General features: G+C 39.3%; 1 protein-coding gene across 1 annotated transcript in view; it reads left to right on the forward strand.

Moving 5' to 3' along the window:
* Positions 1 to 26,273, forward strand: part of LOC129505244 (SRA stem-loop-interacting RNA-binding protein, mitochondrial-like) — a 79,634-nt gene extending 53,361 nt beyond the window's left edge. The window contains exon 2 of the mRNA XM_055318197.1: positions 25,903 to 26,273. Coding sequence (XP_055174172.1) covers positions 25,903 to 26,238 — 336 coding nt within the window. The 3' untranslated portion in view covers positions 26,239 to 26,273. The remainder of the gene's footprint in view (positions 1 to 25,902) is intronic.
* Positions 26,274 to 26,653: the final 380 nt, after the last annotated feature.

Consider the following 26,653-nt stretch of genomic DNA (forward strand, 5'->3'; position numbering starts at 1 on the left):
ACATATCTACCCCTCACCTTAACTTATGCACAGCACAGCTCAGAAACTTTTGCTGTGAGGTCTTCAAATTCCTTCCCTCTGTAGTTAGAATTACTTTTTCCTTCTCTTTCTTTCCACAGCAATTTGTTTACATGAACACTGACAATGCTAAGTCATCTTGTAACCTCTCCTATTAGACTGGGCTCAGTCAGGGCAAGGATGCCACATGCACTCTTTCTTTCATTCATCAAACGTCTCCTGACTCCCAGGGGCCAGGTGTTGGGCTAGGACTAGACAAACAGGTACTTTATAAACACAGATAGCCTTACCCTTGTCAACCTGAGAATCTAGTCAGAAGAAAATCTTTCAGTGACTACCAAATATGAGGGTTTTAAGTGTTATAAAGCAGCGCAAGGTCCTGAGAATGAATATAACAAGCAAGCCTAATCTAGTTTAGGGAAATGCAGGAGGCTCCTTTGTGGACTTGAAAGCTGAGTAAAATATTAATTAGCAGAGAATCAAGATTTCTGAGCACACTGAGCAGAAAGAACCAAGAGCCTGTATTTTCATCACATTCTGTCCATTACCCTACAGAGTATATCTTGTTCAAACCTAATTCAAGTTTCTTCACATGTATTCAATTCTTAATAGGTATTCATTGGATCAATGACTTTAGTGGAAATATACTCTCCCAAACTGCCTTAAATTTTGATAGTATGGGTTAGGGCTTAAACAAAGATAGGCAGTCTCAGAATGACAGCAGTTGAGCAAGAAATTTAACAATATACTCACTCAAGACACTGTTAATCTAGGATCTGGTATATGGTAGAGGTTTGATGAAGTTTGCCAAATTGAATGGAAATAAATTAGAAAAAGTGCTGGCCTGGGAATTTAATTAATTCAACTACTTACACATTCAACAGGTATTTCTTTTATTGAGTACCTATTATGTATTTGAAAACTTGCTAGTCATAGTCTATATGTTTTTGAGTTTACAGACTGAGGAAACATACATAATTCATCAAATATATAATCTACCAAAATTCAGAAATTTCCGTTGTACATGATTTGAAAAGCTCTGAATTTGGATGATGCTGATGGATGTACAAAAATGTCAATGTCCTTAATACCACAGAAATTTACACTGAAAAATAGTTAAAATGACATAGTTTACATTACATGCATTTAACCACAATTTAAATTTTAAAAATTTGGAGGCATGTGGGTGGCGCAGTGGTGGAGTGTCTGCTTTTGGCTCAGGTTGTTATCCCAGAGCCTGGGATTGAGTCCCTCATCAGGCTTTGAAGCCTACTTCTCCCTCTGTCTGTGTCTTTGCCTCTTTCTCTGTGTCTCTCATAATAAATAAATAAAGGCTTTAAAAATAAAACAAATAAAATTCAAAAAAATTTTGAAAAGCATTCTTTTCATTAGCATAATTCCCTTGTGATATATGAGTTCATGAAACCTGGCAAATTTTCTGATTCTTTCGACCAACTAAACCAATGACACTTCTAAAATTTTTTTGTAAGCGCTTATTCTTTCTGAAAAGTTCAACTATTTCCTCTGGCTTAAAGAATAGGTTCTGAAACAAACACAGCCTCCATAAGAAAGAATCAAGAAAGCAAAAAGCAAAAAGCAAAAAAAAAAAAAAAAAACTTATAGTTTACAAGTTGGACATCCATACACTACTTCCAATTTTGCTTTTGTTTGGTTTGGTTTTGGATTTTTTCAATGGCAAAGAGCTCTTGAAGAAAGCAAAAGAAAGATGCTAAGTACTATAGGTGATCTATTCGTAGGACAACTTGACCTTATAGAAGTTTAATGAAGCTGGATTCCACTGACAATAGACGTTGCTTTAATAGTAAAACAGCTATACCAAATGATATGTGTCACTCCCCATTTATTTTGTTATATGAAATTGATTCTTTTCTTTTTTTAACGAAGTAATAATGTACTTCATGTCATCTGCAGAGTGTTTAGGGAGCCTCATTAGAGTCTTCCCACATTTAACATTTTCCTGAAGAAACAGTCAAATTCAGTAGACATGCTAAAAAGCCCTTGATGCATTAAGTCCTACATTTTTTATAGCATAAACAATCTGCTTCTGTAGCCCTTGAACATACTATTTTGCCAGCAGAAGACAGCCACGAGTACATCAGTTTTCTTCCTGAAAAGTCATCAATTTTGACTTTAGTGGCAAGGCTGCCTCTCCAAACTTAATTTGCTTTTTAAAATCAGTCCTTGCCCAAGAATATAGGCACCATAGGGTCTGGTTAGCAAGAACTGCAAAAAATGATCATGATTTCCTTTTCTCAGCCCCTCTCAAAGAGCTTGTCAGTGATGATAGTTCTCTATGCAAAGCTCTCCCACCTACAATCAGCTGTGTTGAGCAAAACCCTGGAGTGTGACACTGACAAGAACACCAGCTTTGAATCTGGGAATGTGTAATTCAAATCCCAGTCCAATGAGCAGTGGAATCTTGAAAAATTGTGTAACTCTTCCTGGCCCCAGTTTTCTTATCTGAAAAAATGGGCCAATATCTCCTATAGGACAAGGTGGTTGTACAAATTAAATAAGATCTCTTTTGTGGAAGCACCTAGCACTTAACAGTTGGGCAATGAATATTAGTTGAATCTTTCTGTGGAGCTGTTCATCATCAGGGCAATGAATTTGCACTTACAGTCAACTCTACTCAGTGTCTAGCTTTGTGCTGAGGAGAAAACTTTTGATGCAGGGGAGTTAGCAATCTCTGACAAGATGGGAATAAGAATAACATATAAGGATGTTAAGAAAGCATAAGGGGCACCTGTGTGACTCAGGTAGTTAAGCATATCTGCCTTCGGTTCAGGTCTTGATCCTGAGGTCCTGGGATCAAGTTCTGCCTCAGGCTCCCTGGGAGTCTGCTTCTTCCTCTCCTCAGGTCTCTCCCACCTCCCTCACCTGCTCATGCTCTGTCTCTCTGTCTCTCTCTCTCTCTCAAATGCTCGTAGCAGAGTTTTTACATTAATGAATGAGTTTTAGGGGCACCTGGGTGGCTCAGTCAGTTAGGTGTCTGCCTTTGGCTCAGGTCATGATCCCAGGGTTCTGGGATCCAGCCCCATGTCAGGCTCCCTGCTGAGCAGGGGTCCTGCTTCTCCCTCTCTCTCTGCCCCTGTCCCCACTTGTGTGCTTGCTCTCTCTCTCTCTCTCTCAAATAAATAAATAAATAAATATTTCTTTTAAAAGTTTTAAACAAATTAAACATTCAAAAATAGAAAATAGAGTAAATATATAGATAACACTTAAATATGGAATGATGTACCATCCAGTCATTAACAATGACAATATAAGTGTGCATTCACTTTTTGTCATGGAAAATTGTTACAACACATTAACGTTGCAGTGATAGCTTTATTAATTCCTGAGTGTTTACCTTTTTTCTCCTCTCCTACCCATCCTCACTTATTAAGGAGACAGTGTTCCTTGCCTGCTCTGTCCCCCCCTCACCTTTGCTCATGCAGACTCTGGAGCGTGTTGAATTAATAAGGGCATCAGACCCAAGAGGCATGATATGAGGGGGAGAACTTACTTAAGAACACAAATCGCTCAACATAACACAATAGAAAAGGGGATGGGACAAAGTAGCTCTGGAAATGAAGGAGACACTGGAGGCTTGGCACAGGAAGTATCTTTGGCGGCCCTGGGTGCAAATGAAACAAAATAAAATGAAAGAGAAAGGGGCTTTCTTTTTTTCTTTTTAAAGATTTTATTTATTTACTCATGAGAAACAGAGAGAGAGAGAGAGAGAGAGAGAGGCAGAGACATAGGCACAGGAAGAAGCAGGCTCCCTGCGGGGAGCCTAATGCTGGACTTGATCCCAGGACCCCAGGATCACGACCCGAGCTGAAGGCAGATGCTCAACCACTGAGCCATCCAGGAGCCTCCAAGGAAGGGGCTTTTTAAAGTATAAATGTGGTTTGTATGTTAGATTCTTCTTGATATCCATCAGGAAACACAAGGACAGACTGGAAACTCAATTTTAATACAACTCTGTAAAAATGGACCTCTTGGATTTATTAAAATATATTAGCATTACACTCTTTGAAAAGAGTGTAGAGAGCAGGTTATAAAACAGAACACTATCTTTATACATTCATATGTATTATTTTGCACAAGCAAAATTCTAAAAGGACATAAAGTCACAATTTTATACAGCGATCATCTCTGGTAATAGGATTTTCAATGATTTATTTTATCTTATTGGTTTGCTCCTCTGAATTTCCTTATATTTCTACAATGGGCACAGGATTTATGCAACAAAATGAAAACATAAACAAAAATAATTCCATCGAGAGGCTTGGGCACGAATGCGCGGATTACCTGTTCACATTTCAGGAGGTATTATGTTCAGAATTATAGTCCAGTCTCTCCCTCAAAATAGCCAGGTAAAGTCAAGTCTTGCTGCCTTGTTTGTTCCCCCTGTGTGAGGCCCCATGGCCACCTGTGTGAGGTGGTCACACTTGGCCATGCACTTGGAATTAAAGGCAGCTCCGTCTCTTAGTGTCCTAGCAGTCACTTTTATGCAACTTGGTTTTGCAAAAGAACTAACTTGAGTTTCAAGCTGCCCACTGTGCCAGGTGCTAAAGCCACCAGCATGAGTCTCCAGAGAAGAGCAAAATGCAAGCATGACATAAATGAAGCATAGCAAGCAGATGACTGAACCAAACATATTATTCCCTACAAGAAGAGCTGTTCAAGACAACAATTTTCAGTGGTATCAAGGGAGACAAAATGTAAGACACTGGAAAACTACACTGGAATCATTAACTCCAACTATAGAAGAAGGGAAATGAAAATAATGTAATATATTAGGTAATATGACTTACTAAATATAATTTCATGTTTATACACTCACGCTCCCACCAAAGAGGAAATAAACAAATGTGAGTTAATATCTTTCCATGAGATAATCTGGGACTTACGTAATCATATTGTCATCTTCACTGACCAGCAAGAAATGTTTCTTTTTTTAAAAAATCATATTGGATAAAAGAAGAGTACAATGTGCTTTATGACTTCTGAGCTGGAAAGGTGATGGTCAAGGGAGAAAATGATGAGTTTTGCTCCAATTACAGACTTCTGAAATGGCAAGCCTTGCTTTTTCCTCTCTGCTGCTAGGTGAGTGCTTGTAACAAGTATTATTTTGCCTGCCAGGCAAAGCACTCAAATTTTGTCTGTAAGCACCAGCCTTCCCCACTCCCAGTCAATGTTGCTCTTTAAGAAGAGCTCATCTCAGCCTCTAGTTACAGGGTTGAACATTTATTAGCTAAGTCACAGTAACAGTGAAGCCCAAGCATGTGGTAGTTCCGTAACAACGTCCAGAGCTGGAAGGAGATTCTAAACAGATAAACTCTCTGCCCCACATGGTGATCCAGAGGTTTGGGTTGCTTTCATCAGGCTTTACCCATAGCCTGTCTCAATTCTCCCAAGCATCATGCTCAACTAGTACCATTCTAGATGCATAGGAGGGAACTTAATGCATTACATCCAATGGGTGCTTGAGGACAACGGGGCTTAACTCCTTCCTTGTCGGAAAGGCAGAATACTGTCTGCACGTTGAAGCATGGATCACCAGCACTCTATACGCATTTCAGCAGGTAGGACAGGGACAGAACGAGCAGAGGTAAGCATGTGTTGAAAGCAATGCAGAAGTTGCATGTGTTCCTTCCCCCTCGCATTGCATTGGTGAAGAACTAGCCACATGTAGTTTCCAAGGAGGCTGAGAAACTTGTTCCCTAACTAGGTGGCCATGTGTCCAGCTAAAACATATGGGGATGTTATTACTCAAAGAACAAAGAGGAAAATATATAGTGGGTAGCAAATAGTAGTCTGCTTCAGTCATAGTGACATAAGAATAGCAATCAATACCCATCCCTCCCCTCCTCGGCCCTGCCCTTCCCCACACCCCAGAGCTGGAGATAGCGCCTGCTTTGGTGGATCTCATTTCTGGCGTGGTGGAGAAGGGGAAACAGATAAAAACAAGTAAACCTGAAGGTAAAGTCAAGCTTCCAAAATACATGCGCAAATACATCCCTTTTCATGCTTAGGTCAATTTCATGTGAGTTTCTATCTTTTGCCACAATAGGAGTCCTGACTGGAGAACAGCTCCAAGGGCTGATATAAAATTGTGATGTGTTCTTTTTAAAAAAAATTTTTAATTATTTATCTATGATAGTCACACAGAGAGAGAGAGAGGCAGAGACAAGGCAGAGGGAGAAGCAGGCTCCATGCATCGGGAGCCTGACGTGGGATTCGATCCCGGGTCTCCAGGATCGCGCCCTGGGCCAAAGGCAGGCGCCAAACCGCTGCGCCACCCAGGGATCCCCCGTGATGTGTTCTTTTATCCATTATTTGGATATATTATCCAAATAATGGATGGAACTTAACCATTATTTATGGGGCAGTTTAGTATGAGCTACACACAGGACTAAAAAGCTTTCAAACATCTCTTTTTAATCTGTATCACAACACCCTATTACCCACACAGCATGTATCACAATCCTTGTTTCTTTAAATAAATTGGTACCAGTTTGATACCTGTCCCTTTAATAAAAAATAAACTCTGTGATGACAGAGACTTTGTCCATTACCTAGGGTTAGTGTATTGGCAGTTGTTCAATAAATATTTGCTGTATGAGCGAATTAGTTCATGACTCAAAAGTTTATGCTCTTAATTATTTTGCAATGTTCCCTTCCTGAAATTGTAAAAAGTCATCTTGTTTTGAAGATTTGAAGTTATCTTGTCTAGCCCACTTTTCCAGGGGAAAAAAGAAACTGAAACCCACAGCAGAAATGTAATTTTTCCAAGGTCACCAAACAACCCCCCTAAGATGATCTCTGTAGAAATGATTGGCTATAAATGCTCTAATCACATACTTGTATGATATCATAAACTTGTATATATGAATTATATATATAATGAATATACATATATAATATTCACTCATGTTAACTGTTTTCAGTAAAACGGTTGGTCCAAGCCATCTGGCCTGCCATTACCAGAAAATAGAAAATATCCAGAGAAGTGTAAAAGAAGGAGTGAGAGCAGGCCTCAAAATCCTGGTTTTTTGGGAAAACTATCAAATCAGTCTGAGTCGCTCAATAATTTTGTTGTGGAGAATGAATGAGAGAAGTCAGGTGCCATATGTGTCACAATGCCTGGTGAAGAATAGTTGCTTTTCCCCTTTTATTATTCTACAAAATGATTCCGTTGGAAGGCTTTTTCATGGAGGAAGTTGGGCATTTGTTGGGTTGAAATCAAATGTTGGGTGGAATAAGGTGGCCTGAGGTGGAGGATGGCATAATAGGCAATAAGGAAATGAGGTTTCTGAGAACAGATCTTTTGTTCCTCTGAGCTGGAATGAAAATGGGATCATCTGGCATGTTTATGTGGATACTCATTTTGCTCGCTTTTGTCTGCCTGCGTAATTAATTTCTGTTTTTTATGACCCAGTTCAAATGTCACCTCCGAGACAAAATGAATATTAAATAAATGAATGAATGAAACTGTTTGTCAATCAGTTTTCTGTGGGAAAATATATTCTCATGCCTCGGAAAATGTTTGGAAACACTTACCACTATACAATGACTCTCAGTGTTACACTTCAGGCTTCCATTTCATGTAGCCAATTATATATGAAAATAAGTCCAGCTGTGTACCCCCGGATGGCAGGAAATGAACAACCATAAATGGTCCTGAACTTCCTTTCTCCACCCTCTGACATGTCCATAGTTAACATTCTTGGGAACTCTGTCTTTAAACATCTCAGGCAAGGGCAGCCCAGGTGGCCCAGCGGTTTAGCGCTGCCTTCAGCCCGGGGTGTGATCCGGAATCGAGCACCACGTCGGGGTCCCTGCATGGAGCCTGCTTCTCCCTCTGCCTCTCTCTCTCTCTCTCTCTTTCTCTCTCTGTGTGTCTGTCATGAATAAGTAAATAAATAAAATCTTTAAAAAAAATAAACATCTCCGGGAAGACAATACAATTTTTCTCAGTCCCACTCCCCTGTCTGCACCAAATCCTTCCTCACACTTTAGCGAAATCCCGTCTGAAACCACAGAGCTACTTGAAACCTGTTGTCTATGCTTTTAAAAGTCCAATTGTGGGACACCTGGCTGACTCAGTTGTTAAGTGTCTGCCTTCTGCTCAGAGTATGATCTTGGGGTCCTGGGATCGAGTCCTGCATCAGGCTCCCAGTGGGGAGCCTGCTTCTCCCTCTGCCTATGTCTCTGCCTCTCTCTGTGTCTCTCATGAATAAATAAATAAAATCTTAAAAATAAAATTAAATAAAAGTCCAATTGTCAGAATCTCAAGCTTCTTTTAAGGGGTCTCTTCAGTTAGGTGCCTTCCTTCCTTCCTTCCTTCCTTCCTTCCTTCCTTCCTTCCTTCCCTCCTCTTGTCTCTCTCAATCTTTCCTCAAATAGCTATAGCTCCCAATCTCCAGTGTTCTGGTGTACTTTCCACCCAGCAGAACCCTGGGTGGTCCATATGAGGAAAGCCAGCACCACGGGTCCTGATTCCAAGAAGGCAATTTGTCTGCCATTTGCTTTCTTTCCTCACCCTTCAACTTTGCTTGTGCCTCTAATGCATCTTCAGATGCTTGTCCTTGCTTCTTTCCTCCTCAATGTTCACAGGTCTTCAAATATGTAGACAAGAAACAAAAACTGCACCTTGTCTTGAGGGAAGTTTCCATTTGCATTAAATTTTCGTTTCATCATATGTCTGTGCTCATCTACAGAGATGTGACATCAATTCATTCAGCTGAATGTTTTAATCTTGCAGAAGGTAAATGCCAGCTGAAGACAGAGCCTTTGTCCATCCGCCCTTATTTGATTCTCCTCTTCAATTCCAAGCACATTTATGGTAATGAGTTAGCCTGGCCATGCACTCTTCTGTGACCCTCTTCCCCATAGGCCGCACAGTGTTGGTATAAGATGTCAGAGAGACATAAATCCTGGTGCCAGAGATTCCTAGTGGGAGGCACAGAGGCCTCCTCCCCCACTCCTGCTGGCCCCGCTGGGCAGCCTCACTTACACTGCCCTTATGGTGGTGGCCGCTCACAGGACCAAGTTATGGCAGCCATATTTCAAGTGGCAACCAGGGAGGAAACAAGATTTGGAATCATGGCAGTAAGTCTAACAACTAACATTTGTATAGCCTTTAAACCTTGCAGAGAGCCTTCATATTAGCCTACTAAATCATCACAGTCATTCTAGAAACTAGGTGTTTGTGCTATTATCTCCATTTTACAAATAAAGACATTGAGCCCTGGAAAGATATTATAAAAAAATCTAAGATTACACCACCAGGAAATAACTGAGCCTGGGAGGCAAGTCTAAGACTCCCAGCTCCAGAACCCACCTTGTTAGTATTTACCTAAAATAGTCTTCAAAACAACCTACGTGGACAGCAACTGAACAGTAAGCAGAGCAAGCCCTAAAACATGTGTATATGCTTGAGTCTATGTGTGGAACTTCTCATAATTTGTTACAAGAAAATAGTGAGAAATAGACATAAAATTTATTTATAGGAATTTCAGTAAATATGGAAATGTTATAAAATTGAACACTAATGAAGTTTTAAAAATAGGGGATAATGTAAAAATATTAGCCAACACTCATAAGATGTGGTACCATTTTGCCATTAAGACTTGTTTTTTCAGGGACACCTGGGTGGCTCAGTGGTTGAGTGTCTGCCTTCGGCTCAGGTCATGATCCTGGGGTCCTAGAATCAAGTCCCCCATCGGGCTTCCTACAGGGAGCCTGCTTCTCCCTCTGCCTATGTCTGGGCCTCTCTCTGTGTGTCTCTCATGAATAAATAAAATCTTAAAAAAAAGATTTGTATTTTCAAATGGCATTTGAGCATAATTGTTGTATAACATTGAATAAAAATTAAAGCAGGTTAGAAACCTTCACAGAGTGCAACTCTGGTTTTATTTGGAAAATACATATCCAGAAAAAAAGAAAGTATTGCATAAGATACATGTATAGATACATACGCACATAGCTGTGCACATACACCTGTAAACATATACATACACACACATATTCGATAAAATATTACAGATAATATTTATCCTCTTAAATAGGCCCTGAAAAAGCCTCTAAATTGTTCAAATTATATAAATGAATATGTATTCATTTTAGTCATCAGAGGAAAAAACCAATAAAATAATTTTTCAAAAGTTTGTCAAATAACCCCCATTCTTCCTGAATATTTCTTTACTCCATTCAGGACTTATTTATTCAAATAGTCCATTATCCTTTGTGTTTGTAGCTACTTTGTACCACCTGGTGGTGCCAAGCCCCTCCCTTCTCTCCCTCAGGCAGATAGGTCCCTAAGCACATTTGTTCCCTGGTGGTGTGGAAGATGCAGATGAAGGCAATGAGGGAATTCTCTATGTAATGGGCTCTGCTCTGCAACTTGCAGTTTTCTCTCCTGGCAGCTGATCCCCAGCTGAGATACTGCCCAGCAACCCACAGGGTCTGCTGAGGCTCCTATGAGACCGCTTCTTGCTAGAATCTTCCCTCAACTCTACTGCAGCCCACACCATTGAATGGCAGTTGCTCCTGTGCCTTTTCCAGAGTATCTGCTGGGCCTTTGATGCCTGACCAGGAGTAAAGCTGTATGTGAGGCTCAGAGACTGGGCCTTTATCTCACCACACATGGATAAAGGAAGAAAGCCCTCACATAGAAGGAAGCCATCGGACACCTCCAGTCTCCTCCCTTGGTCCCCACTCCCAGCACGAGTCAGGTGCCAGGATTCTCCCTCTCCTCTTGAGAAAGAAGGTCCATTCCTTTGCAGGACTCTTTTTGTGTCTTGCAAACTCCAGCTCCTCAGGTATAGGCTGGGCGCTAATACAGTTTTTCCTTTGCTGAGTCCAGAGGGCATGCAGTGGGCTCTGGTATCAGTGGGGGGAAGAGGAAGTTAGCGCTCTTGTGCCAGTCCAGTCCTCCTGCCTGGTAGTTGTGGCTGATTTCCTCAGAAGTTTAATATAAAGCTAGAAAACTTATGTAAAACAGACACTACTTTTTCTTTATAGACTTTATTTATTCATGAGAGACACAGAGAGAAAGTCAGAGACATAGGCAGAGGGAGAAGCAGGATCCCTGAGGGGAGCCTGATACAGGACTCGATCCCCAGGACCCCAAGATCATAACCTGAGTCAAAGGCGGATTCTCAACCACTCAGCCACCAAGGTGCCCCAGCATGTTTTTTTATTATACCTGGTATTTGGGTGCTGAGGGTCAGCTGATAGATACAGATATAGATATACAGATATAGGTACATATAGATAAAGACATAGATATATATAGGGAGAAACCCTCTCTCTGCCTGTGTGTGTGTGCATATACACAGGCACACTTTTGTGGTATGTTTTATATCTAACAACAGCCATTGTAGCTGAAAAGAACTACTTAGCCATGGTAGTCAGGGGTAGGAGGAAGTATTAGATCCAATTAGATTCTCTCTGATATTCAAATCTCTGCCCCAACAGAACGGAAGAATAGGAGACCCAAATGCCAAGAGGAGGGAAGTGAACACATAGCATACTGAAGACCTACTTCTGCATGTGGCTTCTTCACTCCGAGCTGTAATGGTAGCTTCTCTGTGGGATCTGCCAACCTTTCTATCTCAGTTAGCTTTTGCTGCATAACACAGCACCCCATGATTTAGCTGCTTGTAACAACAATCATTTATTTAGCTCATCTTGTAGGAAGTGGGAGAAAATTAACTATGCTGGACATAATTCTGACAAACAAAAAATTGTCTGTGGCAATGAATAATGATAGGAAATGCAGAACAAATTTGTCATATTATACAATTATTAAGAGCCAATGACAAGAATTCAATGGGTAGGTGTATAGTTAGATGTTCTTTTCTTAACATAAGGAATTTTTTATGTTTTATCTTTTTAAAGATTTTATTTATTTATTTGAGAGAGAGAGAGCATGAGCCAAGAGAGGAGCAGAGGGAGAGGAAGATAATCTCCAGCAGACTCTGCACTGAGTGCAGAACCCCTTATGAGGCCCAATCCCAGGACCCCGAGATCATGACCTGTGCTGAAACCAAGAGTCCACCCAGGACTCATGCCCATGCCCAACCAACTGAGCCACCCAGGAGCCCCATAGGATCCTCTTTCAAAATAACAAGCTCACAATCTCACTTGATAGTAGCTATACTTTCAGCATCTATTTATTAATAAAATTCACGATGGTGCCTTTGGACTGACCTCCTTCTGATCTTCTGATCAGAATGGCAGTCTTCTGATCTTCCTGATTTGGGCTGGGCTCATGTCTGAGTCCAGGGTTAGCCTGTGGGCTCACCGGAGCTGCCCAAGTTGTGCAAGCCTCAGCTAGAGGGCCTGGGATGACTGGAGCCCTCTCCATGTGCCCCTTCATTTGCCAGTAGCCCTCCCAGGTGTGTTCGCATAGCACTGGGGTCCAAGAGCAATAAGAGGGCAAATTCAAATGCTCAAGCACTTCTCCAATCTCTGCTTGTGTCACATTTACTACTTTGCACTGAAAAAAATATCACCTGTCCAAACCCAGCATGAGAGGGTATTTTCAAAGGGCATGGATACAGGAAACTAAAAATGAGCACGATTCATGCCATCAACTTTAACTTCACTGACGGAACACCCTTTGTCTCTAGTGTGTTTGCTCTGGAGAGAATTGGCTAATCAGGAAGCACTCTGGAAAGAGAAAGTAACCACTTCTTGCTCTCCTCTGGTTTGAGAGTGGGTATTGACTCTGCAAACATGGGGCTGAAATTTCCCTATCATCTCAATGTCCTGAGGCTACCATAACTGTTACCACAAACGATGTGCCTGAAACAAGAGTAATGTATTCTCTCACAGTTCTAGAGGCAAAAAGTCTGAAATCTAGATGTCAGTAGGGCCTTGCTCCCTTCAAAGTCTCCAAGGAAGACTCCTTCCTTGCACCTTCTAGCTCCTGGGGGATGCTAGCAACCCAGGGCGTATCTTGGCTTGTTGGAACATAATTCCAATTTCTGCCTCCATCTTCACGTGGCCTTATTTCCCCATTTCTCCTCTGTGTCCTCAAGTACCTTTCTCCTTATAAAGACACCAGGCATTAGATTTAAGTCTCATCCTAATCTAGGGTAACCTCATCTTAACCTAATTATATCTGCAAAGGCCTTATTTCCAAATAAGGTCACATTCACAAGTATTGGAGGTAAAAATCAGCATATCTTCTTAGCGGGATATAACTCAACCCACAACACCTACTTATGGCTTACTACACAGAAGCATCCTTGGTCATCAACAGCCAGAAGGACATACAAGCCACTAGTAACTTAGAAAATCTTTCAGGAATAATATCAAAACTAAATGTCCTGATTCTGACTCCTCTAACCTTGGGTTAAGAAGAAAACACCTCCTGTAGACTGAAGAGGGGAGATCTTTTGGCTGCAAATGGTGGTGGAAATTTATGGGGCATTGGGGAATGGAAATATGAGTTCATCTCACTACATTTCTCATGTGATTATTCTCTTCCTACCTTTATGAGTGTTCAGTCTTCCCAATGACATTGTAATTTTGGAGGCCCAGCACAATTTGGCATTTGTAAGTATAAATGGACATTTAACCATTGGGGAATTAGCATTCATGGTTTCAGCTATTCTTAAGCAACTCCTAAAATCCCTGATACACAGTAATTTGCAATGGTCAAGAAATCATTTTGAATCCCAGCAAGAAGACCAGTTATGCAATAAATCACTCACCTGGGGTCTTCCTAGCTGATCACACAATGTGTTTTTCACTTTATACATAACAGTTTTATCCTTAGCAGCTGAATTTAGGTCTTTTCTCATTTTTCATGTTTCGCTACTTAATTTTTTAAATATTAGAATAGATTTACAACTGTTTTTAATATTAAAACTGTTTTAAATGCTAATTTAAAAATTTAATAAAAACATTTTAAACATATTATAACTGTTTTAAATGCTAGTTCTAACATCTGTGCCATTTTGAACCAGTTTCAATTGATTTAACTGCATCACAGGTTGTATTTTCCTGTTTTTGTCAATGCCTGGGAATTTTTTTATGGGATGCTAGACATTGTGTATTTTATCATGTGGAGTGCTAGAAATTTTTTGTTTTCTGCCAAATGGAAAACACCCCAGTTTTGTTCTGGGGTAAAATTAAGTTACTTGAAAGCCATTTGATTATTTCAGATCTCATTTTTAGTATTTGTCAGACAAGACTGGAGAGGTGTTCATTCCCAGGCTAATTATTCTCACTACAGGGGCTGGGTACTCTACTCAATGCCCATGAATCTGAGATTTTCCAGTATGGCCAGCAGATATAGGCACCATTTTGGATTGTATGTGTCAGATGTCATCACTTTTAATCCTTTCAGGTTGTTCTCTCCCCCAAACTCAGGTGGTTCCCTCACATGCCTGTGCTGATCAGCAGTCAGCTGAATACTTTAAGGACCTCTGCACATATCCAAAGTTCCCTCTCTGTACAACTCTCCTTTAATGCTCTGATCTGAAAACTTGAACCACCTTCTTCACCCTTGGCTCAGCCTGGGATCCCCTCTGTACCCTGCCTGGAAACTCTCAGCAGGGAGCTGGGACAGCTCTTAGAGCTCACTCTGTTTGTTTCCCATGTCTCAGGGATTACTGTCCAATGGTCATCTGATGTCCATAATCATAGTCCACTCAGGCTACCACCACAAAATACTGTAGACTAAAACAACAGAAATTTATTTTCTCACATTTCTGGGGGCTAGAAGTCTGAGATCAGAGTGCCAACATGGTTGCATTCTAGTGAGAGCTCTCTTCCTGGCCTGCAGATAACAACATTCCCACTGTGTTTTCACATGGACTTTCCTTAATATGTATGTGTGGAGGGAAGGTTCTCTTTTTCTTCCTCTTCTCATAAGGCCACCAACCCTATTGGATTAGAACTCTACCCTCATGACCTTATTTAATCTTGATTACACCCTAAAAGCCTCACCTCCAAATACAGTCACATTGGAAGTCAGGGCTTCAACATATAAATTTAGGGGGGATGCCATTAGCCATAACATCTAGGGTCTTGCAAACTATTATTTCATACATTTGTTCAGTTTCTGGTTGTTTCTCAAAGGAGTGTAAATCTAGATTCTGTTACTCTACCTTTTCTGGAAATTGGAAGTCACATATTTTTAAATTGGAAATTTCATAACCTCACTTGATTGTAGTTACACTTCTAGTATCAGGTTATTAACAAAATACACAGGGGAAAAAATACATGGGGGGAAAATGCTATTGTAAACTCAGCAATTCTTTTAAATAAATACACATTTTATTTATCTTAGCAACATTGATATATATTTGAAAAACAGTGGCACTTGTATGTATGAGTAACATTATTTATTTTATGTATGGACAAAATTTAATATGCATTAAAGGTTTCAAAAATTATTGTAAATATGGTTCTAATATTCAAATTGTGTCCATACACAAATATTTATTTTGTGTATGGACAAAATTTAATATGCATTAAAGGTTTCAAAAATTATTGTAAATATGGTTCTAATATTCAAATTACAGATGCTAGGAACCAAGACCAAAAAGAATTTTATGTTGAGCTCCACAAATTCCTAAAATAAATGTTTAATGTAATTATTAATATTCACTTAAAATTAAAAAGTGGTTCAGTTAGAACAAATCATTTTAGTCTAACCTCACTTTCTTTAGTTTTGGATCACTAGATTGATATTGCAGAGGAATGTTTAGATATACCTTTGGAATTCATCAAGGCCACTGGTACTCCATCTTCTTTATCTACAGATAGATAGATGATAGATGATGATAGATGATAGATAGATAGATAGATAGATAGATAGATGATAGATAGATAGAGAAATGTTAGCCAGATAATAACTAAAGAACAAACTGAAAAGATGCTAATCAGATGCCCTTCTAAAATGCACACACTTGGCATTTGAGACAGAATTCTCTCAGCTTGTCACAAAATGCCTCCTCTTCCCCTTACCAGGCACACAGTTAGAATATATTTTCCAGCTCCCATGTATTCAGTAGAATATGAACAGAAGTGCTTCATGCTCCTTTCAGGTCTTGTGCCAGCAAACATCCCATGGAATAGCCTCCATGTTCTTCATTCTTCTGTCAGCTAATGCAGACAAGTGTTGTCACCATAGAAGACACACTAGAAGACATACACTAAAGATGGTAGAGTCATAGGATGAAAGGTATCATCAGTTCCTTGAATCTCCCTGGGAGGACACTGCTCACTAATTAGGAGTACTATGTTGTCCTTTATTTGAGCAAGGAGTAGATCTTTATTGTGTTGAGTCATTAAACATTTCCCAGATTTTTATGTTGAGCTCCACAAATTCTTAAAATAAATATTTAATGTAATTATTAATATTCACTTAAAAATTAAAAAGTTGATCATAAATGGATGTTTATGATCCAACTCTCCCAGGAGTTGGAGTTACCCTGTGGAATGAAGTCTCAAAATATGTGCTTTGCTGTTTACATTTTTATAAACTAATTAGGTCAAAATAAATTAAAATCTCACAATGAGTAGTATTAATTTTTAAGATTAATTTTTCACATTTTATTATTTTATAACTTTTTCTCTTTCTAATGTAATACACACTCATTATGTATTATATAAAATTTGCTGCTCTTTGCAAATAGAGAGAAAAGTAAAAAAGGGATAATAGCAGTCTTCTACAATAAAACACTCAAATATAACTGCAGTTAATTTCACCAATTGTCTCAAAATCACTTTAAACTCAATTTATTCAATACTGAACATAGGATTTTTCCCAAAAATAAAGTCTTTTTCCAACATTTCCTACTTCACTGAATAATAATACCATTCTTTCACCTGCAGGAGCCAAAAATCACAGTCATTCTTGGCACTCGCCTCTTTATATGCCCTTTCTGTAACCTGCAAGATAGAGCTAAAATAGGCAAAAGATAAAATGATTGATGAAATCTTACAATAGAGTGATATGTTAGAATGATGGAGGAAATCTAATAGTTTTATTCTAAGACAGCTGTGGATTGGAAGGATTTTTGGTGCAGGTGGGCTGGGCAGAGGAAACATGGTCAGCAAGACTTTGAATGTGAGGCAGACTTTATTCTCTGAGTATTGTTTGTTCCATTCTCCACATCCTTCCTAATAAAATCCAACCCTAGGTCCAGCTCAGAATCGACCTCTTACAAAAAAGCTTTGCTTGACTTCTACCCTACAGCAACCTGGCTCTACCTCAAAGTAATTTCTCCCTTACAAAAGTATTTTGTATTCGTATCATTTGTTTGGTGCTTATTTTTTAGCCATACACAGTTACTTATTTCTTTAAGGTAGATATACTTACTATTCTAGCTGGAATTAAAGTTATAGGTCTTGAGGGATAAGAGTTACAGTTCTCATGGTTTTATTCCTCTGTGAATTCAGAGTCTAGTATAGTTCTTGTTCCCCTAGCATGTTTACTTTTTTAAAACAGACAATATCCATTTATGATTTTTTTTAAAAAAAAGCCTCTCAACAAAGTGGGTATAAAAGGAATATAACTCAACATAGTAAAATCTCCATATATACGAAAACCTCACAGCTAACATCATATTCAATGGTGAAAGCTGAAAACTTTTCCTCTGAGATCAGGAACAAGACAATAATCCTCACACTTGCCACTTTTATTCAGCAGAGGATTGGAAGCTCTAGCTAAAGCAATTAGGCAAGAAAAAGAAATAAAAGTCATTAAAATTGAAAAGGAAGAAGTAAAACTATCACTATTTTCAGTTGACATGATACTAAATATGGGAAACCCTAAAGACTCAACCAAAAAACTATTAGAACTAATCAATGAATTCAGTAAAGTCAAGGATACAAAATTAGCATATAGTAATTAGTTGCTTTTCTATACATTAATAATGAGCTATCAAAATAGAAATTAAGAAAATAATCTAATTTACAGTTACATCAAAAATAATAAATACCTAGGAGTAAATTTAACCAAGGAGGTGAAAGACCTATACTCTGTAAACTATAAGACATTGATGAAAGAAATTAAAGATGACACAAATGAATAGGAAAACAAACCATGCTCATAGATTAGAAGAATCAATATTATTAAAATGTCCATATTACCCAAAGCAATCTACAGATTAAATGCAATCCCCATCAAAATACCAATGGCATTTTTTACAGAATTAGAATTAAGAACCTTAAAATAGGGCAGCCCGGGTGGCTCAGCAGCTTAGTGTCGCCTTTGGCCTAGGGCGAGATCCTGGAGTCCTGGGATCAAGTCCCACATGGGGCTCCCTGAATGGAGCCTGCTTCTCCCTCTGCCTGTGTCTCTGCCTCTCTCTCTCACTCTCTGTCTCTCATGAGTAAATAAATAAAATGTTTTTTTAAAAAAAAAGAACCTTAAAATATGTATGGAATCACAAAAACATCCAAGTAGCCAAAACAATCTTGAAAAAGAAGAACACAGCTGGAGGTATCATGCTCCCTGATTTCAAACTATACTACAGTGCTATAGTAATCAAAACAGTAGGTACTGGCACAAAAACAGACGCGTGGATCAATGGAACAGACTAGAGAGCCCAGAAATAAACCCACACTTATACGGTCAGTTAATCTATGACAAAAAAGGCAAGAATACACACTGGGGAAAGGACAGTCTTGTTAATAAATTATGTTGGAAAATCTAAACTGCTATATGCAAAAGAATAAAACTGGGGCACTTACATCACATACAAAAATAAATTCAAAATAGATTAAAGACATCAACGTAAGACCTGAAACCATAAGACTCCTAGAGGAAAACATAAATAGTAAACTCTTTGACATCAGTCTTAGCAATATATTTTTGGACCAATCTCTTCAAACAAGGTAAACAGATGATAAAATAAACAAATGGGATTGTATCAAACTAAAAAACTTTTGTATAGTGAAGGAAACCATCAACAAAACAAAAAAGGCAACATACTAAATAGGAGAAGATATTTGCAAATCATACCTCTGATAAGGGGTTAATATCCTAAATACATAAAAATACATAAATAACTTAATATATATATATTTGAAAAAAAAACAGGGCACCTTGGTGGCTCAGTTGACTAAGCATCTAATTCTTGATTTCAGCTCAAGTTATGATCTCAGGGTCATGAGATTGAGTCCCACATTTGAGCTCTTTGGTGGACATGGAGCCTGCTTAGAATTCTCTCTCCTTCCTTCCTGCCCCTCCCATCCTCATGCTCATTCACTCTTTCTCTCTCTCTAAAAAAACAAAACAAAACAAAACTTAAAAAGTAAAAATTTAAAAATAAAAAAAAACTAAAAAGTAAGCAAGAGTTTTGAACAGACATTCTTCTAAAGCAAACATCCAGATGTCCAACAGGCACATGAAAAGATGCCCAAAACCACTAATCATTAGGGAAATGCAAATGAAAATCACAGTGAGATAATACCTCACACCTATCAGTTTGGTTATTACTAAAAGACAAGAAATAACAAGTGTTGGACAGGATGTGGAGAAAAGGGAATCCCCATGCACTGTTGCTGGGAATGTAGCAATTGGTGCAGCCACTATGAAAAACAGTATGGAGTTTCCTCAAAAAGTTAAAAATAGAATTACTATACGATCCAGTAATTCCTCTTCTGGGTGTTTATCCCAAGAAAACAAAAACAATTCAAAGAGATGTATGCATCCCTATGATTATTGCAGCATTATTTATAATCACCAAGATTTGGAAGCAAGCTAAGTGTCCAACAATAGATGAACAGATAAAAAAGATGTTATATATATGTATATTATATATATAATAGAATATTCCTGAGCCACAAAAAATAATGAAATATCAGCATTCATGACAACATGGATGGACTTAGAAGGTATTATGCTAAGTGAAACAGGTCACACAGAGAAAGATAAATATTATACGATTTCACTTATATGTGGAACCTAAAAAACAAAACAAATAAGCAAGTAAAATAAAATAGAAATAGAAACAGACTTGGGACACCTGGGTGGCTTAATGGTTGAGTGTCTGCCTTTGGTTTAGGTCATGATCCCAGGGTCTTGGGATGGAGTCCCACATTGGGCTCCCCACAGGAAACGTGCCTCTTCCTCTGCCTATGTGTTGGCCTCTTTCTGTCTGTCCCTCATGAATAAATAAATAAAATCTTAAAAAAAAAAAACAGAAATAGACTCTTAGATACAGGAAACAACTGTCGATTACCAGGGTGGGGAGAGATTGAGTGGGAGAGCAAAATAAGTAAAGGAGATTAAGAGGTACAAATTTCTAGTTATAAAAGAAATAGATCATGGGTATATAACATAGATCCCAGGGAATATAGTCAATAATATTATAATAACTTTGTATGGTGATAGACAGTAACTAGACCTATCATAGAGATCCTTTTATAATGCATAAACATATTGAATTATTATGTACACCTGAAACTAATAGGATTTGTATGATTTTCTATGTCAATTACACTTCAATGAAAAGGAGGAGGAGGAGGAAGAGAAGGGTGGAAATAACAAATGCCTGCTGACTCACCTCAAGTCATATGTTGCCCTGTGCTAGTGTCAGCAAAGCTACTTGAGGAGCTGGGGTGAACAAAGAGCAGCCATGTGAGCCATCCTGCCTCTTTTTTGAAGAGAAGACAGATGACCAGATTTCCAAAGTAGGCTCTTTACATTCTGACCACTGCCTGGAGCATGTCTAGAAGACCAAGATTTCCTAGATGAGATTTTAGTTCTATCAAAAAAGAGATGAATAACCTTAGTTGTGATTATTTCCCATTTGTCAATAAAAAATATCCATTTAAATTGGCTCTTCTCCACCACAGTTTTTATACTGATTAATTTCTCTCCAGTCTTGACCTGCAGCTCTCTTATTAAACATTCACATTCACTATTTATTTCAATAATAATTCATTAACTTTATTTTTGTATTGACCACAAGACCTGGAAAATGTTTCTCAAATTTCTTGCTAATCTGCTCAATGATGATTGTGTTGAAATAGAGTCATGGCATTTGAAACCAATGAAACGGAGGCCAATGGGAGACTCTGAGACCCGTCTGACACCTGGGCGGTTGGTTAGATGGAGACCTCTTTTTCTTTTTTCTTTTTTAAACTACTAACATCTCTAAGAGTCGTATCTTTTGCTCAAAGGGCTTTTACTAAAAGCAAACTTGCAAAGAGAGAAATTTAGCAATGTGTTCTTTTAAAAAATAAAACAAGTAAAATAATAATAATCATAGCTCCTATATCACTAGGTTGCTGTGAGAATTAAAGTTAATGTATACTTAGAGGCCTACATGTAGCAAATTTTCAATAAACGTAGCTCTTGGCTATTGTCTGCTATTGTCTATTTGTCTCCATTGAAGCTACATCTTTTTTTTCGAAAAAGGGTTTTATTTATTTATTTGAGAGGGAGAGAGCATGAGCGGGGGAGGCGGGGTGGGAGGGGCAGGGACTAATAAAGGGAGAGGGAAAAGCAGACTCCCTGCTGAGTAGGGAGTCCAACATGGGGCTTGATCCCAGGATCTCAAGATTATGACCTGAGCTGAGGGCAAATGCTTAACCGACTGAGCCACCCAGACACCCCCACCGAAGCTATTTTTTAAACTATGCTTATATTAGAAGATATTTATAACATAGGACAGAGCAACGAACAGTCCCTCCCTGGAATGTTTCTTACTAGCTGGTAGATAAGAAATAAATCTCTTAAACCGGTTAAGCATCCTTTTCTTCTTCTATAAAAGGGGGACCAGATGAGCAAATAAGATTATTTGTGTCAGTATCTGTTTATCAACAAATCTTCACTGAAAGAAGTCCAGATTCCTGACACCCCCAATACTAGGAATGCGGGCAGCCCCAGTGGCCCAGCAGTTTAGCGCCGCCTTCCGCCCGGGGTGTGATCCTGGAGACCCGGGTTCGAGTCCCACATCAGGCTCCCTACATGGAGCCTGCTTTTCCCTCCCTGCCTGTGTCTCTGCCTCTCTCTTTCTCTGTGTCCCTCATGAATAAATAAATAAAATCTAAAAAAAAAATACTAGGGTTGCATTACTGGAAAAAAGCAAAGAAGTTCTTACCCTCCTGGAGCTCTCAGAAAAAGTTATTCTGATGCTTGTTAGAACAGTAAGGAAGGCTTTATTCAAGACTATTGCAACAGATGACAACGTGAGTGCAATGGGGAAAGAGAGCTCACTCAATTTTGAATACAAGATCAAGTAGGGATTTATAGCTAAGGTGGGGGGATGGATAAAAAAAGGAAATGAGGAAACATCAGGAGAGGAGGTTTCTTGTTAAACCAATTTAACAGGATTCTTGCTGAGGGCGAGACAAGATCAGATATGAGTGCTGGATGAGAAACTTGATCAGATATCAGCTATATCAGCTATCAAAAATGAGGGATTCTCTCTACAGTGACTTAGTAGGAGTCTTGCCAAGACTACACTTACCAGCCCACAAGAACTGTGCCAGGGGGTCAGAGGAATTTGACTCAAGTTTGGTCAGAAAGGACAGCATCAAGTCAACTTCATCCTTTGAATATTCACCTGGGCTCAACAGACCCTTTAGAAAAGCAAATGCTTACTAAAAGCACTATTTATTTTTTTTCTTTTAGACCTGCTTGTTAATTTATCTGAAAGAAAAAAAAAGTTAGGAGATAACTTAGAAACTCAGTGTTGGGGAAAGGGTGGGTGGGACAGTCAGAAATCATCGGGGCAGAGATGTAAGTAAATCTTTCTCCTCTTTTCCATTTTGCTTCTGCTACTAGAATCATGATGGCAGGCTCTCCTGGGCTGCCTCAGTTGCTCTCTTGCCCTAGGAAGGGTCTGGTACAGTGACTTTTATTTGTGTAGGGGGATTGTTGGTTTGTATTTACAGATTCTTTTCCATAGTATAAAATCCTAAAGGTCAAAACAATGGCTAAAAAGGTAAACATTCCTCACAAGATCGGTAGTGAGTAATTTTTTTTAATGGCTTATCGACTTAATATTGCTACTGATTTTAGAAACACTACAATTAATTCCTGCAATCGATACTCATTTTTAATAATTCAAGGCTAAAATCCAGCTGAATCCAAAAAGTTCAAACAAGGCCCTCCCAGCCTCACATGAAGGCCCATCTGAGCTCTGCTTCTGCACAAGAAGCTCCTTCAGCTGCTTGCACAGAGCAGAGCAGACCAGGGAAGAAAGGAAAACAAGCTGGCCTCCATGCCACTTCCAGTGAGCAGTGAGAAAAAAAGTCCAGCTCAGGAAATGTCAGTCGCTTATGGTGTCAGCAAGAAACCGAAGTCGAGGTGGAAGGGACCATAAATAATTCTGAAGCCTCACTACAAATTGTTCAAGAATGTTCAGAAAGGGGCAGCCCGGGTGGCTCAGCGGTTTAGTGCCGCCTTCAGCCTAGGACCTGATCCTGGAGACCCGGGATCGAGTCCCACGTCGGGCTCCCTGCATGGAGCCTGCTTCTCCCTCTGCCTGTGTCTCTGCCTCGATCTCTCTCTCTCTCTCTCTCTTTCTCATGAATAAATAAGTAAAATATTTAAAAAAAAAAGAGTGTTCAGAAAGACCAAGCTGATCTTAACCACTCAGAATTCCTTTCCCAGGTGTAGACAATGATTCGATGTCTCCTCACTTCTGATCCTCTAGCCTTTATTCAGGATACAGCTCACTTTTTCTTCTGTTGCACATGTGACAAATCCCTAGAGGGGTGTCACACCAACCATACTCTTGAATGAATGAAAGTAAATTAAAAGCATGAAGCCTTAACTTTCTCTAAGTGATTTTGATCCATGCCTTGACTTAGAACATTTTGCATTCTCAGCAAGCTATTTAATTAATGATAAATGATTTGGGTACCTGGAAAGGAGCCACCCCAGTAGGGACTAGAGAGTTCAGGAGGGTAAGGAACTAAAAGTGCTTTTCTCTGATTCAAGTTCAGTTTGGGTAATGGAGAAAAGAGGCCATTGTCCAAAAGCCATTCACCAGTGGGAGAAAGAGAATCTCCCCTATACCCAGTAGTCTTTACAAAGGTCATTCCTTTATGCGTGGTATAGACTGAATATTTGTGTCCTGCCAAGATCCCTGTGTTGAAGCTCTATGCCCCACTATGACTATATTCAGAAATAGAGCCTTTGGAAATAATTAAGTTTAAATGAGGGCATAAAGGTAGTGCTTGACTCTGATAGGATTAGTGTTCTAATAAAAAGAGGAAGAGACACTGGATCTCTCTCTCTCTCTCTCTCTCTCTCTCTCTCTCTCTCTCTCTGAAGGCAGAAGAAAAAGGCTGTGTGGAAGATACAGCAAGAAGGTGGCTGTATACAAGCCAGGAACAGAATCCTTACCAAAATCAAATTAGCCTGTACCTTGATCTTGGTCTTCTAGTTTCTAGAACTGTGAGAAATAACTATCTGTTGTTTAAGCCACCCAGTCTATGGTATTTTGTTATAGCAGCCTGGGCTGATTATGACCGGCATAACCTACATCAGCATCCTTTTCCAACATTGTCTCCTTAGGCATGTCCTTGCAACTTGGCCTTTACCATGCCTGTCCCAGGAGTAGCTGTTGAGGCAGGAAGAAGAGTTTAAAACAGGAAAGGTAGGATGGCTTGGGTGGCTCAGTGGTTGAGCATCTGCCTTTGGCTCAGGTCTTAATACCAGGGTCCGGGGATAGAGTCCTGCATCAGGCTCCCTGGAAGGAGCCTCTCTGACTATGTCTCTGCCTTTCTCTGTGTGTCTTGCATGAATAATAAATAAAATACTTTAAATCCATCAATCAATCAAACAGGTAAGGTAGATTAAGGTAGGGAAGAAGCCACCTCCAGAGGAACATGCTTTCAGCAAGTATTTACTGACCATCTCCTAGGCCAGTGGCTCTGCCCAGCAATACCACTTGTAAGCATAGCCTGAGAGCACAAAGAAAGCCATTTTGCTAGTAGCCAATCATATTCAGATACCACTGTAACAGATTTCTTTATGATTCCCACCATCATCTTTCAGTTTTTCAGAATCCATCTCAGCTAGGCAAATAAGATCTTAATCCTGATCCTCTTTCTTTCTTACCCTTACCCACCCCCTGTCACTGACTCATTTTTCTGTTGTTCCTTTAGGTTAGGCCTATAGGAAGTGCCCTGTCCTAGTACCTAGGCCATCTAGCTCTACTATTGTAGGCTCACTGTGCTCCATCTCCTGTAGGGAGCGCTTGCAAGGCAAATAAAACTGTTTGCTACCAATGATCAGCATGGCATTATTTTGGCTTTGCTTTTTATTTTTACTTCCTTCCCTTCTCCTCCATCCAGTTTCATTGAAATATAATTGGCATACAACACTGTATAAGTTTAAGGTATACAGGATAATGGTTTGAGTTATCTATGTTGTGAAATGATCATCACAATATTTAGTTGGCATTCATCATCTCATATACATACAATCTAAAAACAAAAAACAAAAAAAAAGAAAATGCTTTTTTTCCTTGTGGTGTGAATTCTTAGGATGAACTCTTCAACAGCTTTCATACAGGTATACCTCATTTGATGGTACTTCACTTTACTGCACTTTACAAATTGAAGGTTTGCAGCAGCCCCGCATTGAGGGGGTCTGTTGGTATCATTTTCCTGACAGCATTTGCTCACTCTGTGTCTCTGTGTGCATTTTAGTAGTTCTCCTGATATTTCAGGCTTTTTCTAGATGCCATTAAGGATATCTGTAATTCATGGGAAGAGGTCATAACATCAACATCAAAAGGATGTTTGGAAGAAGTGGATTCCAACTCTCACGTATGACGTTGGGGGGTTCAAGACTTGAGTGGAGGAAGTAACTACAGATATAGCAGAAATAGTAAGACAACTAGAATTAGAAATGCAGTCTGAAATCTAAAGAAGGCGGCTTCAGCAGCGAGGGGCACTGTGGCGCTGCATGTGAGGATTGGCCAGCTGGTGGCTTTTGTCAGAAAAATTCCCTGGACTGCGGCCTCGAGTGAGCTGAGAGAACACTTTGCACAGTTTGGCCATGTACGAAAGTGCACTGTACCTTTTGACAAAGAGACAGGATTTCATAGAGGTATGGGTTGGGTTCATTTTTCTTCAGAAGAATATCTTCAGGATGCACTACAACAAGAAAAGCATATTATTGATGGAGTAAAGCTCCACATTCAAGCTGGGCGACCAAAAGTTTTGCAAGGGGGTCAAACATCTGATGAAGAGAAAGATTTTTGAGACTATTCCTACCTATTAAATAAAGTTAAAAAATTTTTTAAAAAATGCAGTCTGAAGATGTGACTGAATTGCTCTAATCTCGTGATCAAATCTAACAGATGAGTTGCTTCTTATAGTTAAGGAAAGAAAATGACATGCTAGGATGGAATCTATGCCTGGTGAAGATGCTGTAAAGACAATTGAAATGACAACAAAAGACTTAAAATACTACATGAAATTAGCCAATAAAGTAGTAACGGGTTTGAGAGAATCAACTCCAATTTTGAAAGAAGTTCTACCCTCAGTTAAAATGCTATCAAACAACATCAACATATTATGGAGAAATTGTTCTTTTATGAAGAGTCAATTTGTGCAGCCAATTTCACTGTTGTCTTATTTTAAGAAATTGCCCCAGCCACCCCAACCTTCACCACCC

Source organism: Nyctereutes procyonoides, unplaced genomic scaffold (genome assembly GCF_905146905.1).
Source record: "Nyctereutes procyonoides isolate TBG_1078 unplaced genomic scaffold, NYPRO_anot_genome, whole genome shotgun sequence".
Taxonomy (NCBI): domain Eukaryota; kingdom Metazoa; phylum Chordata; class Mammalia; order Carnivora; family Canidae; genus Nyctereutes; species Nyctereutes procyonoides.